Source organism: Manis pentadactyla, chromosome 10 (genome assembly GCF_030020395.1).
Source record: "Manis pentadactyla isolate mManPen7 chromosome 10, mManPen7.hap1, whole genome shotgun sequence".
Classification (NCBI taxonomy): Eukaryota; Metazoa; Chordata; class Mammalia; order Pholidota; family Manidae; genus Manis; species Manis pentadactyla.
The window spans coordinates 41651115-41668237 of NC_080028.1; the positions used below are offsets into that span (position 1 = coordinate 41651115).

At 39.4% G+C, this 17123-nt stretch overlaps 1 protein-coding gene across 1 annotated transcript; it reads right to left on the reverse strand.

Moving 5' to 3' along the window:
• Window positions 1-14080: 14080 nt before the first annotated feature.
• LOC130679037 (olfactory receptor 6C6) lies at window positions 14081-15022 on the reverse strand. The gene has a single exon (XM_057486746.1). It carries the CDS (start codon window positions 15017-15019, stop codon window positions 14081-14083), a length of 939 nt encoding a protein of 312 aa, XP_057342729.1. The 5' UTR covers window positions 15020-15022.
• Between the last annotated feature and the right edge of the window lie 2101 nt (window positions 15023-17123).

Here is a 17123-nt window from a genome sequence, read left to right on the forward strand (position 1 = left end):
TTTTTGTTCTATTGATGGTGTCTTTTGCTGTACAGAAGCTTTTCAGCTTAATATAGTCCCACTTGTTCATTTTTGCTGTTGTTTTCCTTGCCCGGGGAGATATGTTCAAGAAGAGGTCACTCATGTTTATGTCTAAGAGGTTTGTGCCTAAGTTTTCTTCCAAGAGTTTAATGGTTTCATGACTTACATTCAGGTCTTTGATCCATTTTGAGTTTACTTTTGTATATGGGGTTAGACGATGGTCCAGTTTCATTCTCCTACATGTAGCTGTCCAGTTTTGCCAGCACCATCTGTTGAAGAGACTGTCATTTCGCCATTGTATGTCCATGGCTCCTTTATCAAATATTAATTGACCATATATGTCTGAGTTAATGTCTGGATTCTCTAGTCTGTTCCATTGGTCTGTGGCTCTGTTCTTGTGCCAGTACCAAATTGTCTTGATTACTATGGCTTTATAGTAGAGCTTGAAGTTGGGGAGTGAGATCCCCCCTACTTTATTCTTCTTTCTCAGGATTGCTTTGGCTATTCGGGGTCTTTGGTGGTTCCATATGAATTTTTGAATTATTTGATCCAGTTCATTGAAGAATGTTGCTGGTAGTTTCATAGGGATTGCATCAAATCTGTATATTGCTTTGGGCAGGATGGCCATTTTGACGATATTAATTCTTCCTAGCCATGAGCATGGGATGCGTTTCCATCTGTTAGTGTCCCCTTTAATTTCTTTTAAGAGTGACTTGTAGTTTTCCGAATATAAGTCTTTCACTTCTTTGGTTAGGTTTATTCCTAGGTATTTTATTTTTTTTGATGCAATTGTGAATGGAGTTGTTTTCCTGATTTCTCTTTCTGTTGGTTCATTGTTGGTATATAGGAAAGCCACAGATTTCTGTGTGTTGATTTTGTATCCTGCAACTTTGCTGTATTCCGATATCAGTTCTAGTAGTTCTGGGGTGGATTCTTTAGGGTTTTTTATGTACAGTATCATGTCATCTGCAAATAGTGACAGTTTGACTTCTTCTTTGCCAATCTGGATTCCTTGTATTTTTTTGTTTTGTCTGATTGCCGTGGCTAGGACCTCTAGTACAATGTTAAATAACAGTGGGGAGAGTGGGCATCCCTGTCTAGTTCCCGATCTCAACGGAAATGCTTTCAGCTTCTCGCTATTCAATATAATGTTGGCTGTGGGTTTTTCATAGATGGCCTTTATTATGTTGAGGTACTTGCCCTCTATTCCCATTTTGCTGAGAGTTTTTATCATGAATGGATGTTGAACTTTGTCAAATGCTTTTTCAGCATCTATGGAGATGATCATGTGGTTTTTGTCTTTCTTTTTGTTGATGTGGTGGATGATATTGATGGACTTTCGAATGTTGTACCATCCTTGCATCCCTGGGATGAATCCCACTTGGTCATGGTGTACGATGGTTTTGATGTATTTTTGAATTCGGTTTGCTAAAATTTTGTTGAGTATTTTTGCGTCTACGTTCATCAGGGATATTGGTCTATAGTTTTCTTTTTTGGTGGTGTCTTTGCCTGGTTTTGGTATTAGGGTGATGTTAGCTTCATAGAATGAGTTTGGGAGTATCCCCTCCTCTTCTATTTCTTGGAAAACTTTAAGGAGAATGGGTATTATGTCTTCCCTGTATGTCTGATAAAATTCCGAGGTAAATCCATCTGGCCCGGGGGTTTTGTTCTTTGGTAGTTTTTTGATTACCGCTTCAATTTCGTTGCTGGTAATTGGTCTGTTTAGATTTTCTGTTTCTTCCTGGGTCAATCTTGGAAGGTTGTATTTTTCTAGGAAGTTGTCCATTTCTCCTAGGTTTCCCAGCTTTCTAGCATATAGGTTTTCATAGTAGTCTCTAATAATTCTTTGTATTTCTGCGGGATCTGTTGTGATTTTTCCTTTCTCATTTCTGATACTGTTGATTTGTGTTGACTCTCTTTTCCTCTTAATAAGTCTGGCTAGAGGCTTATCTATTTTGTTTATTTTCTCGAAGAACCAGCTCTTGGTTTCATTGATTTTTGCTATTGTTTTATTCTTCTCAATTTTATTTATTTCTTCTCTGATCTTTATTATGTCCCTCCTTCTGCTGACCTTAGGCCTCATTATTTCTTCTTTTTCCAATTTTGATAGTTGTGACATTAGACCGTTCATTTGGGATTGCTCTTCCTTTTTTAAATATGCTTGGAGTGCTATATACTTTCCTCTTAAGACTGCTTTTGCTGCGTCCCACAGAAGTTGGGGCTTAGTGTTGTTGTTGTCATTTGTTTCCATATATTGCTGGATCTCCATTTTGATTTGGTCATTGATCCATTGATTATTTAGGAGCGTGTTGTTTAGCCTCCATGTGTTTGTGAGCCTTTTTGCTTTCTTTGAACAGTTTATTTCTAGTTTAATGCCTTTGTGGTCTGAAAAGTTGGTTGGTAGGATTTCAATCTTTTGGAATTTACTGAGGCTCTTTTTGTGTCCTAGTATGTGGTCTATTCTGGAGAATGTTCCATGTGCACTTGAGAAGAACGTGTATCCTGTTGCTTTTGGATGTAGAGTTCTGTAGATGTCTATTAGGTCCATCTGTTCTAGTGTGTTGTTCAGTGCCTCTGTGTCCTTACTTATTTTCTGTCTGGTGGATCTGTCCTTTGGAGTGAGTGGTGTGTTGAAGTCTCCTAGAATGAATGCATTGCATTCTATTTCCTCCTTTAGTTCTGTTAATATTTGTTTCAGGTATGTTGGTGCTCCTGTATTGGGTGCATATATATTTATAATGGTTATATCCTCTTGATGGACTGAGCCCTTTATCATTATGTAATGTCCTTCTTTGTCTTTTGTTACTTTCTTTATTTTGAAGTCTGTTTTGTCTGATACCAGAATTGCAACACCTGCTTTCTTCTCTCTGTTGTTTGCTTGAAATATCTTTTTCCATCCCTTGACTTTAAGTCTGTGCGCGTCTTTGGGTTTGAGGTGAGTCTCTTGTAAGCAGCATATGGATGGATCTTGCTTTTTTATCCATTCTATTACTCTGTGTCTTTTGATTGGTGCATTCAGTCCATTTACATTTAGGGTGATTATTGAAAGGTATGAATTTATTGCCATTGCAGGCTTTAAGTTTGTGGTTACCAAAGGTTTAGGGTTAGCTTCTTTACTGTCTTACTGTCTAACTTAACTCGCTTGTTGAGCTATTATAAACACAATCTGATGATTCTTTATTTCTCTCCCTTCTTATTCCTCCTCCTCCCTTCTTCATATGTTGGGTGTTTTGTTGTGTGCTCTTTTTAGGAGTGCTCCCATCTAGAGCAGTCCCTGTAGGATGCCCTGTAGAGGTGGTTTGTGGGAGGCAAATTCCCTCAACTTTTGCTTGTCTGGGAATTGTTTAATCCCTCCTTCATATTTAAATGATATTCGTGCTGGATACAGTAGTCTTGGTTCGAGGCCCTTCTGTTTCATTGCATTAAGTATATCATGCCATTCTCTTCTGGCCTGTAGGGTTTCTGTTGAGAAGTCTGATGATAGCCTGATGGGTTTTCCTTTGTAGGTAACCTTTTTTTTCTCTCTGGCTGCTTGTAATACTTTGTCCTTGTCTTTGATCTTTGCCATTTTAATTATTATGTGTCTTGGTGTTGCCCTCCTTGGATCCCTTGTCATGGGAGTTCTGTGTACCTCTGTGGTCTGAGAGGCCATTTCTTCCCCTAGTTTGGGGAAATTTTCAGCAATTATTTCTTCAAAGACATTTTCTATCCCCTTTTCTCTCTCTACTTCTTCTGGAATGCCTATGATTCTTAAATTATTTCTTTTATATTGATCACTCAGCTCTCTTAAAATTCTTTCATTCCTGGAGATCCTTTTATCTCTCTCTGCATCAGCTTCTCTGCGTTCCTGTTCTCTGTTTTCTAGTCCATTAATGGTCTCTTGCATCTCGTCCATTCTGTTTTGAAGTCCTTCCAGAGCTTGTTTTATTTCTGAATTCTCCTTCCTTAGTTCTTGCATATTTCTCTGCAAGTCCATCAGCATGGTTATGACTTTTGTTTTGAATTCTTTTTCAGGTAGACTGGCTAAATCTATCTCCCCAGATTCCTTCTCAGGGGAAGATGTAGCAGATGCCGAAGCTGTCTGGGTTAGTCTTGTCTGAATCATAATTTTTTGCCTTTTCATGTTGACAGGTGCTATTGACTGTCAGCTGGGAGGGCCAAAATTTTCACTTACTACTGGCCTTTCTTTACTGGGGCAACTGCGACCCCTAGTGGCTTGTGTTGGGTAATTACGTGTAGAGTGGGTCTTTGTGTCTTGCCCGGCCGGAAGGGAGAAATTTCCCTTTCTGTGGGCGGAATTTGTCTCAGGCTGCTTCTCTGCTTTCGCAGCGCCCGGTGGGGTGATGGATGGGGGGGCTGCTTGACTGTTTGCCTCCGTGAGGGGTCTCAGAGCTGTTGCCCAGGGGGTTAGTGCATCCGGTTTTCCCTGTAATTTCCAGCTGCTGTACTGTGACCTGGGTTGTTTCCGTCAAGCTGTTAAGTCCCTGTCCCTTTAAGACTTTCAAAAAAGCCCCCGCTTTTCTTTGTCACAGGGGCATCAGCTTCAGCACCCGCTCTGAGGTCTACCCCCTGTTCTCCCAGTATCCAGGGCCCCCTGGGCATATACTGTGTCTGCGCTCTGGCCCGGATGGCTGGGGCTGGGTGTTCGGCAGTCCTGGGCTCCGTCTCCCTCCCGCTCTGCCTATTGTTCTCCCGCCGGGAGCTGGGGGGAGGGGCGCTCGCGTCCCGCAGGGCCGGGGCTTGTGTCTTACCCCTTTCACCAGTCGCTGGGTTCTCGCTGGTGTAGCTGCAGTCTGGCCACTGTCCTGCGTCTTCTGGTCTCTCTTTTAGGGCTAGTTGTGTTTGTTGTATTTTCAAAAGTATATATGTTTTTGGGAGGAGATTCCCACTGTCCTACTCACGCCGCCATGTTGGCTCCGCCCCCCCCCTCACCTCTTAGGTACAGATAAGCCCTCTGTAGCCCAGGTAATCACCCATTGATATGGAGGTGACCTTCTCCACCCCTGAGGAAAGATGCAAATGCACTAAAGCCATACTTCTTTACAGCTCTGAACGCCTGTTGATATGCAGATATACTAAAGCCAGGCGAGATATTCTGGAAATGCTACAATTTTACCCACAGTCCACATAACATACATAAGTGTGGAGATGAAACATCCTCATTACTGAACAATAAAACATAGACAGAGAAATAGACATTTAGATATGTACATTAGTAGAAACTGGGTAAATTTTTTCCAATATAAAGGAGTTTGTTGATAAACCATCTGCTCCTTGAAACATCAACACAAACTATGTCACCAGAGCAAAACAGCAGTGAGGACTTGAGAGGCCATGGTCTAGGATGAAGGATACTTAGTAAGAGGATCCCCCCATGTTTTTTCTCTTAGAGTCTCTTGTTGTTTCATATGTAGTGGTGGGGAACAACCAAGTAGAAAGTTGTGGATAATGGCTTTTCTCTCTCACATGGGGCTGGGGAGAAACACACTGGAATCCACATTTATCAATGCAAACAGGACTATTCTTGAAGAGAAAAAAAACCCTCTATACAAGGGAATTGATAACTAATGAGCCTGACCATTTTTGAGTGTTTTTCCTTAAGCTCATTTTAAAAGTCCTAAATTGCAAGCAATGGAAGCTTGAGGTCACAAGTACAAAGTAGAATCTGACTGATGAAGAATCTAAGAGTTTAAGAGTAAATTCCTGCAGTCTCCTAGTCTTGGAGACAGAAACTTGAAGCTATGATTTACCAAAGTGGAAGAGCAAAATACTTAAGCTTTTAATGGAGACCACTGAAATCTTATACTCTAACAATAAGCACAGTGAATTCGTCACTTTGCAAAATGTGAGGAGCAAGTTTGAACAATCATATTGCATGTTTCGGTAAAGGTTGCCTGTCTTTACCTGTGTGCCAGAATAAATTAAATTTTATTTGTAGGAATAAATCATCACCCACAGCCTTTAACATTTGCATACCATTTTAAGTATGCAATAAAAATTCACATGAGTACCAGAGGGAGGCTTAATGACCAACCATGAAAATAACTGAAATAGGAAGAGGCCTGAGTACATCTACATATATTTAGCACACAGTCTGAAAAATAATTAGAAATTGTATTTTCATTCAGGAACTAAGAAATGATTTAAAATGATTAGTACTAATGTTCAAGAAACAAGCTATCCAATATTTGGAAGCAGAAAACAGGCGTTTTTGAACTGGAAAATTAGTTAGGAGAAATATCCAGAATGATTCTTATAAAAACTGCACGAACCTGCATTCTTTCCTGTAGGACACAGTAAAGAAATTAAAGAACTTTGAAATATCAGTCCTAGAAAACAGGTTTTGATATTAACATAGATTTGATAGAATTTGAGAACGACAAATATTTCAATGGTTTAACACAAAAATTTTTTAACTTATTTAATTAATGAGGTTTGGATGTTGAAACTTGCATGAAGTCATTGTGTTTCTGGGCAGGTATGGCCTATAATGGTGTCCAGAACCTTGGTGTGTTTTGTCTTGTTGATTCCCCATCCCTAGGGTAATTGCTCATAGTTATGGCTCCCAGGGCCTTGCCACCTATCTTCATTACAGCAGATGAGAGGGTAATGGAGAAAGGGAGGGCAAACCCTATTTATCAAGGAATAATCCCTGGAAATTGCACGTAATCTCTATTTATAGTCTTTGGACAGAATTTAGTTACATGACCACAGTAAGTTGCAAGGAAGGCTAACTATAGACATAAATAGTTCACTGATAAAGAGGAATTGTAGAATGCTTTGATATTATGAAATCTTTAAAATTCCACTAGATGATATCACAGACGATGGGGAGGAAAGACGAATTTCACGATAGAAATAGAATTGCATACAGGACATGAGATGCTAGGTGTAACTGGAGAACTGATCGTGTTGCATTTAGCCTGAAGTACAGTTTGTTCTATGACAGGCTAAATTCTCCAATTTATATTGTCAGTCTTTATTACCAATTAAATTTTTTTTTTTGCCTCTAAATCCTTATTTCTACACATGGGATTGCAAAACATCAGTGTGTGGGAAGGCAAGCATGTATCAGGGAAATCTATGCTGAATTTTCTGGAGACAATTGAAGTTAGTATTTTTCTTTTTCAGTGGTTATTTAAAAAAATATTTAGTGCCTGGGGAAAGCCCTGGCACACATATAAATCTCTGATCCTATGGGAATGGTGTTCTTGCATCTCATAGCCTCATAGCCTGCTGAGAATTCTTCATAATCTTTAGATATTTCCTTCAGGGCACAGATAGCACAATTACTCCATGGGATTAGTGTTGGTTAATTTATATGGCACTGCGAATAATACTTATAATAAGTATTGAATACATGAATAAGTAAATTATAGTAATGGGAAAATTTAATACACTAGTGTAAAATTTGAAAAAATAAAAACCTTTACAAAGTTGCCATTTATAAGAAGAAAAACACTCGTACAGGTGAATAGAGTGAGATCCATCAGAGAGGAATAGAATGCCAGTTTGTTCTGTTCAATAGGACGATAAAGTAGCTAAATGTGGACGCAGAAGTGTTAAATTTTGTCTGAAAAAATCCGTGTATATCTTCTTGTAAATACTGTTTGAATTTTTAAGTGTTTTTGGCGGACTGCTTTGGACTCAAATAAATGAAAAGAATTGGTATATCTAAAATGTAAAGACCATGTTTCCCATGAGATATATTTTAACACATTTTTTCTAATTTTATCATTACAGTATTAATGTTATTGTTTCTAAACTTTTAGTTTTGATTTAGAGAAAATGGTGAAAGAAGACAAATGGAATACAATGGCTATTTAGTATTGAAAACACTGTTCTTTGTAACATTTATCTGATAGTCACAATGCTTAACACAAATAAACCTCATTGCTTTCTGAGGTCTGTCCTCCCAAAGTTCAACCTTCCTCATTAGTTTTTCACAAATTCATATTTTCTTTGTCTAAAAGGTACAAAAGCTGTCTACTTTCTTCACTTCTTTAAGTCTCATATTTTTATGTGGCTCCATTTGTCAGAAATTTATTTATTTTTCTCCTGTTAATTATTCTGTTGACAGGTAGCTGGGCAAACATGAGTGGGTCCTGCATTAGTCTGGACAAGGACCTCCCCCTCTCTACCTACCAATGACAGAACACACCTCAAACCCCTCAAGTTCATGGTTTAGTTTCCTGCCTTTTCAGGAACACACAAGATGTAAAAAAGCCCATTGGGACTATAGAAGAAAATAACCTTTAGGCCAATAAGATACATGTTTTAATGACACTAGCAGGCAAATCTTGTCCATCAGGTAGAATATATGCAAGAGAGTGGTCCTGTGATAGGACAGTGGCAGGAATGGGATCTCGTCCTGGTCTAGTGTACCAGACCTTCACCCCTCTCCCTGTGGGAGTTACAGATGGGTCAATATATAGGGCTATGGGAGGTACATGCACTGGCTATAAAGATAAAACAAAACTTCCCTGTAAGACGCTCTTACCTGCCAGACATTTTGGGTATACTATCATGATCTTTGGGGGCCATTCTGCTGTTACTCCAGGAACACACAATAGGCCAGCTTCTAGGACTTTTCCCCAAGATACCAGAAATGCCAGCCATCACTGGTCCATGAGTCAAAATGTCCAGGGCCACATGCACTCAACAGAGTCTCCAGGATTGGCAGAAGGATGTTGCTCTGCTCACCATATCCTGGCTTCAATAACTCCTCTTTTGCACATACAGTTGTATAGGAGAGGCAGTGATGTGTGTTAGCATGTCCACTCGTCTCAAGGATACTTTTTAGGGCTTCTCATTCAAACACCATAGCACTGTGCATAAGTGAACTGACCAGCCCTGTAGAAGATTCGTGCCCTACTTCAAGCCAGATTTCAACAACCTTTGTACCTGTCTATCATGCCTACCCAAGTAGGGTTAGATGGTACAAGAATCTTCCATTTTATCTCTAATTGCTGAACCCATTCTTCTAACTCCTCTCCAGTAAAGTGTGTGACTCAATTGCTGTCAATCACCTGTGGCTGGCCATAGGCTGTTAAGAGATGCTCTAGGCCCCTTTTGGTCATTTGATGATCTTCACAATGTTCAGGAAAGGCAACAAACTGTCCCGTAGCTCTGTCCACAGAAGTCATGGCATACTGATACCTTTCTGATACCAGCAAAGGCCAAATATATTTGGCCTGTATAACCATTGGGCTACATCAGAGGTAGGCTTTCCTTCTAGCCAATGCACCTGGGCCAAAGTGTCTGCTTCATCATTCCTTGGGGAATCCAAAGGCAAATGGCCAGTCACATTATATACAGTAACAGTCTTAGTCTAACCAGAGACCCATAGGTCTTGCCACAAGTCTTGCCCCCAAAGGGGCCAGTGACCAATCATCCAGTGGGCATGGTACCATGACAGTAGCGACAGGTTCAAGCCCCGATAGATGGCCCAGCGTTCAGTGTAGACAACTATAGTATAGGATCCTGGGTGATCACAAAGCATACTGCCCACAACTCAGCCCACTGACTGCTCTTCCCATCCCTGTCCTCCATCAGTATTGTTTCAGTATTAGGACGGAAAGCCACAGCCCTCCAATTGTGAGGCTCCTATGACTACAATTGTTGGTATACCAAGCATCTTCAGGTATAGGGTTTTTCCCTCCTGATAAGGACTCTCAGCTAACAATGGCTCAAAAGCAAGTTCTTCCTGTATTCCACTTTTGTGTGTCACTGACTCTAATAAACAGACTTCTCCATTTAAGGGGCTAGTGGGAAGCATGCTGTGCTGCTTTAAATCTGTGCCCCAGTGTAGGTGTCTGTGCCATGCCTCTTGTCATTACCACATCCCCCAAGCTGGGGTCTTGACCCCCCCAAATCAAACAACAACACCCAATCATTCTCCAGTGAGGGTGAGAACCCAAGCAGAGCCTGAGTACTGTCCCCCAGGAAGTTTTACAGGGACACAGGCTGGACATGGGTCTTTGCCTATGGCTTCACTCTCCTGGACCTCAGTGGCTGGAAATGCTGCTCTGGCTTTAATTGGTGCCATAGTTCTAATGAGATCCTATTAGGCTTCCCATCAAGCTTTTGTTTAACTACCCCGACTTTATCAAATCAGCCCATACTTGGTCCTCAAGACCTTCATGGGGCCCTTTGAAGCTTTCCTTTTTATCATAGTCTGTACTTCTTTCTATCCTCTTATTGTTTGAACCTCCCCCAGATCTGTTAAAGTATGAGTAGCCTCACTAATGGATTTCCCTATGTAGGGGGCAAGAATAATCATAGGGACCCAAAGAGAGATAGAGGAGCTTTATGCAGCACCAGATTTCTCATTTCTGGGGTGACCAACTCCTCATCAGAGCCTTGTGGGTCCATATTATAGATGATGTTTTTCATGCCCAGCTCCCATAACACCTGCTAGAGCTCTGCCTATGTTTTCCAGCTAGTGGATAAGTATAATAAATCACCCTGATTAGGCCAATCTGCCTGATGGCTGCTGTTTGCCAATCCAGAAATCTCTTTTCCTGAGGTGTGATAGGCACTTTGCAACCACTGCCAGAGGGAAGAGTGAGTCATCAGGGAAGCCAGTCTACCCATTTCAGAATCCAGCATTACAATGTTTTCCACCCCAATATCCCAAACACGTGAAAGACATGTAAGCAGAGGTTCCAAGGGCCTCTGCCAAAACTGAATACTCATGTACACCAGCTCATCCTGGGTATATGAGAGGAGCATGGAGTACTCCACAACCTGGGGAGGGGTCTTTGAGTGTTTATTTTCTTAATTACAACTGGGTTGACCTTTAATACAGGAGAGGCTGGTGTCTCAGGAAGTGGCCTCGGCAACAGATCACCCCTCAGTCCCACCCCCTCATCCTCTCCTGACATCTTCTCTACCATCTTCGGGGCTGAAGGCATCACTATTCCTCCTCCACCCCCATGGCCTTCTGCAATGCGGATTCTCCTGCTGCCCCCTCCTCACTGCTAATACATCTTCCAGGAGCATGACCTGTCTTCTCAATAACTGTCTCTCTCTTTCTTAAGGACATCCCATAAGTCATTACCCAGCTCCTCCAAGGAATGCCAAAGTGTACTTCTCTCCTTGATAACCCTTTCCACTACCTCTAGAAGCAATGATCCCACAATCCCACTCAGGGCCTCTAAGCCGTCTTCTCTCTCACAGAGGGCCAGTTCCATAGCTTCCGGTGTCTCCACCCTTCTCCAATTCTGGGAAGGATCCACCCATCTACAAGGTGCTTTACCCTGGACTAATTCCCACTAGGCACTCCCCTAGTGGAAGTCCCACAGATAGGGGGATCCTGGGTGAAGCTGCACCCTCCACCACTGCCGGACGGAAGGGTGAGTCAACACCCCCCATCACAGCAGCCACTGGGGCCTCCCCTCCCCGCCATCCACAGGGACATTACTGAGCATCTCCCCACTTTCTCTCGGAGCAGCATGCCCAAGTGTTGCACCCATGAAGACAGATTTCAGGGTCAGAGGTCCTTCCCAGTACCACCAGGTGGGGGGAAAATATGTTCTCATTTGGGGCAAATAACCTTTGAATTCAAAATCAATCAAAGGGAGAAATAAAGTGGAAGAAACCTGTTTATTGCTTAAAAGGCATTGTCCACTTCTGTTTGACTCTAAATCTCATGACACAGGTACAAAAGGTCCCCATGAAACCTCTCTGGTCCAGATATACCCTTGCTCCCCTTTATAATCACCTATTGATATGGAGGTGGACTGCTTCTCTCCACCTCCTGGAAATACCTATTACTATGGAGACACACTATGGCCAGATGAGAGATTCTGGAAATACTGTAATTTTACTCACAGTATATTTACTTTGCTTAATACCCTCCTGGTGCTGTTTCAAGTCTGTCAATTCACTGAATCCTTTCTTTTGAAAAGACTAAAAGACTTGAGATCTAAATGAACAGGTAACATTATATCTTCTTAATTATTAGATCAGCCTAGGTCTCTAGAAGGAAGTAAATGGGAAGAACCTAAAACTTAGGTCCCTATTGTATTACAGCTTCTAAGAATACTACAAGCTGGGGTAACAGTAGTTCAAAGCAGCAGAATAAGAATTTTAGGTAGAAGCTTATGATGAAAGATTGAAGAAAAGCATAAATACTGGTTAGAATATTGAGACTGACATTGAAGATTTCAGTTTGAAGCATTGATCAGAATGGTTCAGGAATACTTTTACTGCTAAATAGCAGCGACTTTCAGTAATTTCTGAGAAAGCATATACCAACAGTCTTAGCAGTAAAGTGGGTATGTCTCAATGCTAAGAAGCCACTATGGATCTCAAATCTGTTTTAAAGCACCACAGGAGGATATTAGTTTCTGTTTTATTACAATTTTCACATTTGAACACGGTTATCTTATTGGCAAATTGCATATAAAACCATGCAAGGAAGACGGCACTCTGGGAAATGGGACTCCAGTTTCTTCTCTGCCCTTAAGACAAAAAAAAAAAGGTCATATGTGATACTGAACTGGTAATGGAAAATTCAAACCAGATTCTCTGATTCCAACCAAAGTCATGGTCTTAGAAGTTGCAAATCATTGCCTCTATCATTGACTCTGCCCAAAGAATGTTGTCAGTGTTGAGCACAGAGCAGGAGAGATGAGATGTATTTTGCATCTTGTTCAATTTAAGACCATTAAATAGGATACTATTGGAAATTCCTGGCCAATACGAATGCCTAAATCCAAGAGATCTATTCATGTTACTTCCGACACCTTTGGCCTACTGGATGAAAATTATGTTTCTACAGGGCACTGGAGGTGGGTTTCAAAATTACCTAGGAGCCATCCAACATGGCCCATAATATTTTATAGACCATTATTGCATCATTGATTATATTAAGAGCAGCAATACTGGGGTTAGTGTTTGTCTCTTTCAGGCAATGCAAGTTGCTTAAAAGTAAGGGTTGTGCCCTTCACAATGTCTGGAATAAGGGAAATACACAATAAATATATGTTTAATTAATTAACAAATTACATGTAGCAAGCTACACTTACACAGGGATATTTTATTCAAAACCATGGTTTCCAGAGCTAATATGCAATAAGGAAATCTTATTTAAAATTTAGATCCAGACTTGAGGAAGTAAATTATTGTGGCAGGGTCAAATGTCATCAGGAAGAATAAAATGTAAGAACTAAGTTACAAGACTCTTTGAAAGAATCTTCTATATGAGATAAGTAATGAGGTAGAAAAACATTATCAGAAGAAGTACATGAAACCTGTTTTTTGCTTTTATGGTAAGGTTGTCCTTTAACATTCCTGAACCCAATCAACATTGGGGGTCAATTCCATACACACAAGATGAAACCAGGCAATGCTCACACACCATCAGGGTATCTGATAATCTATGTCAAATTTTACTCCATCAAACCAGAGATAGTATAGATTCCACAGGTTAAGGGTTCAGTCCTCCAATATTGCCCCCATCCCCGCTTCAAAGTGGCTATTGTTGTGTTTCTGACCCACTGCCTACAGATTGGAAGTTCCAATGACCTCTTTAGGTTCAGTTAATTTGCTACAGCAGCTCACTGAATTCAGGGAAACAATTATGCTTACCAGTGTACCGAAAGACATGACAAAAGATCATCAACAGCCAGATGAAGAGATACATAGGGGTAGTTTCTGATCAAAGGAGCTTTCTGTCATCATGTTGCTTGGGGCCTACCTCAGTAGCACTTGGAAAAAAATGGCCAAATCACTCTTGAGTTTTTATGGAAGCTTTATTATTGACCAAGTCACTGGCCATTGACTGATTCAACCACCAGCCCTTCCAGGGGGTGGGACTGAATGTTCCAATCCATTAGTCACATGGTTGTTCTCCTGTCAACCAGCCTGCATTCCTAGGTGATACCCAGAAATCACCCTATTAAAATAACACAAGACACCTTTATCACTCTCAGTTCTTAGGAAAAATCCAAGGGTTTTTGGAGCCCTGCACCAGGAACTGTGGACAAATACCAAATATATATTTCCTATAAACCACAATTCAGCAGGTTATGCATTGTAGCATTTTTTACAACTATTGCTTTGAAAAACACCACATCTTTTGTAACATATCCCAGATGACTTCTTTTACCTGCTGGTTCCTTAGGGTATAAATGAAGGGATTTAGTAAAGGGGCAACTGAGGTGTACAGCAAAGCCACACCTTTGGATACAGTCACTCTTTCTTTGGCAGATGGCTTAATATACACAAAGATACAGCTGCCATAAGTAATGGAGACAACAATCATGTGGGAAGTACAGGTGGAAAATGCTTTGGTCCTTTGCTGTGTAGAAGGGAATTTCAGAATGGTCTTAATGATGTAAGTGTAAGACACAATCACTAGTACCAATGTGACCACAAGTGTCACTACAGCTAAGATAAAAGACATCAATTCTAGGACATGTGTGTCTGTGCAGGATATCTGCAGGATAGGAGATGTTTCACACATAAAGTGATCAATTGTTTTGGAAGCACAGAAATCCAGCTTGAGCCCCATGGCTATTGGAGGAAAGATTATTAGGAATCCAGTTATCCAAGAGCCAAGTACAAGCTGATAGCACACTTTGCTGTTCATAATGATTGGGTAATGCAAGGGTGCACAGATGGCAACATAGCGGTCATAGGACATGGCAGTTAGAAGATAAAACTCTGTAACTCCCAGTAAAAGTATAAAAAATAATTGAGCTGCACAATGATTGTATGAAATGGATTTCTCTCCAGTCATAATGGTTATCAGGTATCTTGGAATACATACTGTAATGAATAGGATTTCCAAAAATGAGAAGTTACGCAGAAAGAAATACATTGGTGTCTTGAGGCGAAGGTCCAGAAGGGTGAGGAGGATGATGGTTAAGTTCCCTATTAGGCTCAATGTGTAATTCAGAAATAGAAACAGGAAAATCACAATTTGCAATTGTGGGTCATCTGTCAATCCTAGGAGAATAAACTCTATGTCTTTTGATTGGTTCTTCATTTCCCTTTTGTGGGTCTTTTCAAATATACATAGAAAAAGAAGATAAAAAATTGAACATACTGATGAATGTAATACGGTAGGATATAGATTAATCTATGAATGTAAATATGTGTAAATATATAGCTATAAATTAGATTAAGTGTAGATAAATTAAACTAAATATGCATAAATTAACCTGTAAACAAATGAATATATAGTAAGTATATGTATATAGTAGCCAAATATGTATATTAACCTAATAAATACATATATACATTTCACCTAAAGCAGAATAAGGTATACATTCTCTAATTTATCCATTTGTAAATGGTTTCTCCAGTTTGAAACTGCTGATGACACATATAATCAATTTAAAATACTTTCTCATCCAAGTTCTCTTTATTATAATGTCCCTCATTAGTTTTCCTCTAGAACTTGGATATTTCTTGTGATTAATATGCATTCTTGCCCATCACTTCCAAAAGGAATCCACTCAGCATGTATAACTTAAATAAAATAATATGGGTTATTTTAAGTGAATTTTTCTATCATTTTTATTCAACCTGTAAAAATACACTAAATTATTTGCCTTTTTTGGAATAAATATCAGGGTGATTTTTCAAAAACATGATTTAGAGTTTGTTAACAATTCTTGTCATGTTCAATTACTAAGGCAGTGTTGATTTTTAGCACTTAAAGATCCTACTTATAATAGTTTTGGAATTATTATCTTCAGTTTTATTTTTATAAAATAGAAATTTTTATAATTACCATTATCAATTTTCTTGATATATGACAAATTAAATCATTACAAAACAATGATTTTAATAAAAATATTGTTTTAGTCATAATTAACCTTTTTGAGATAGATTCTTATATGTATCCACATAAGTTGAGGCATTGTTTTTTTCTTAGTTCTTTCATATTTTTACACAACTATTGAATTCTACAAAAATGTTGATGGGGAGCAGAATTTGCCACCCCAAAATGTGCCTTTTTGGCATGAGGATTATTTTAGGCTGATTATTTTTAAGAAACAGAAGACTCAGCAAGTTTTTCCTTTTACATCCCCCATAACTGCCTGCAAGAACTTAGAGGACCTGTTCCATAAAGGGAGTTACCACCGTAGATAACCAGAGTATAATATGAGCAAGGTGTGTAGACAGGAAGAAATATAGAAAAATCAGTTCATTAAAATTCTTCTTGATGTTCCATTGTTCCTGTATGGCCCTGAAAACATTTATTTTCCAAACATTTACTCCTTTTCATCTTCCTGTGAAATATCTCCTTACCTTCTGAAGTCCCAGATTCCATCCCTTTCTCCTTACCTAAGAATGGCAGATTAGCTTTGATTGCCTGATGGATTTGGGGCTTCATCTTTTTATGGAATCCCCACACATATGCAGTTATATTTGAGTTCCCCCTATTTACCTCTGTCATGGCAATTTATTTGACCAGTCAGAAGAATCTTGAAACAGAGGAAAATATTTCCTCCCCAGCATTGCATTACTCTCTATCCTCTCTATGTAGGAATTCTATTTGCTTCCATATTGTATCTTCCCTTTTTATGTTACTAAACATGTAGCTCTACTTCATTATACATATTACCTGTGGACTTTTAAAATAAATGGGCAACTAAAGCACTCTTTATTATCTTTTGTATTTGTTATTTATAAATTCTTGCTATTCTTATAAACACTACTTTTTCTCAGTCGGAAAAAATAAAACTAAGATTTTTAATGCTTAATGTGGTTTTCTAAATCAGTTATTAGTGAATAGCTACTTTTTAAGAATGGCAATTGAAGATTTGCAGTCTTAAGCTACAAAGTTTTCACAAGGTTTTATTATAAAATATATTGATGATCATACTATGGCTCCCATCGTTACTCAAATCTGATTTTAAAAGGTATGTTCTAGGAGTCAATCATACAATTTCTGTTACCCTGTGTGTCTAGACTGTTCTAGAATTATAGGGAAGAGTTTCTCAATATTTTTCCCATACCACTTTATACAGGGTAACAATTCATAAAGAGAATCAGAGAAAATAAAACTTAGATGCCACTGGGTCTGAATAAAACAGATTACAACACTTGTTGATACACAACCATAAAGTGACTATAATTTA

Bases quoted from the DNA above. Each gene is read 5' to 3' on its own strand.
- LOC130679037 (XM_057486746.1), bottom strand. From the start codon at position 15,019: ATGAAGAACCAATCAAAAGACATAGAGTTTATTCTCCTAGGATTGACA.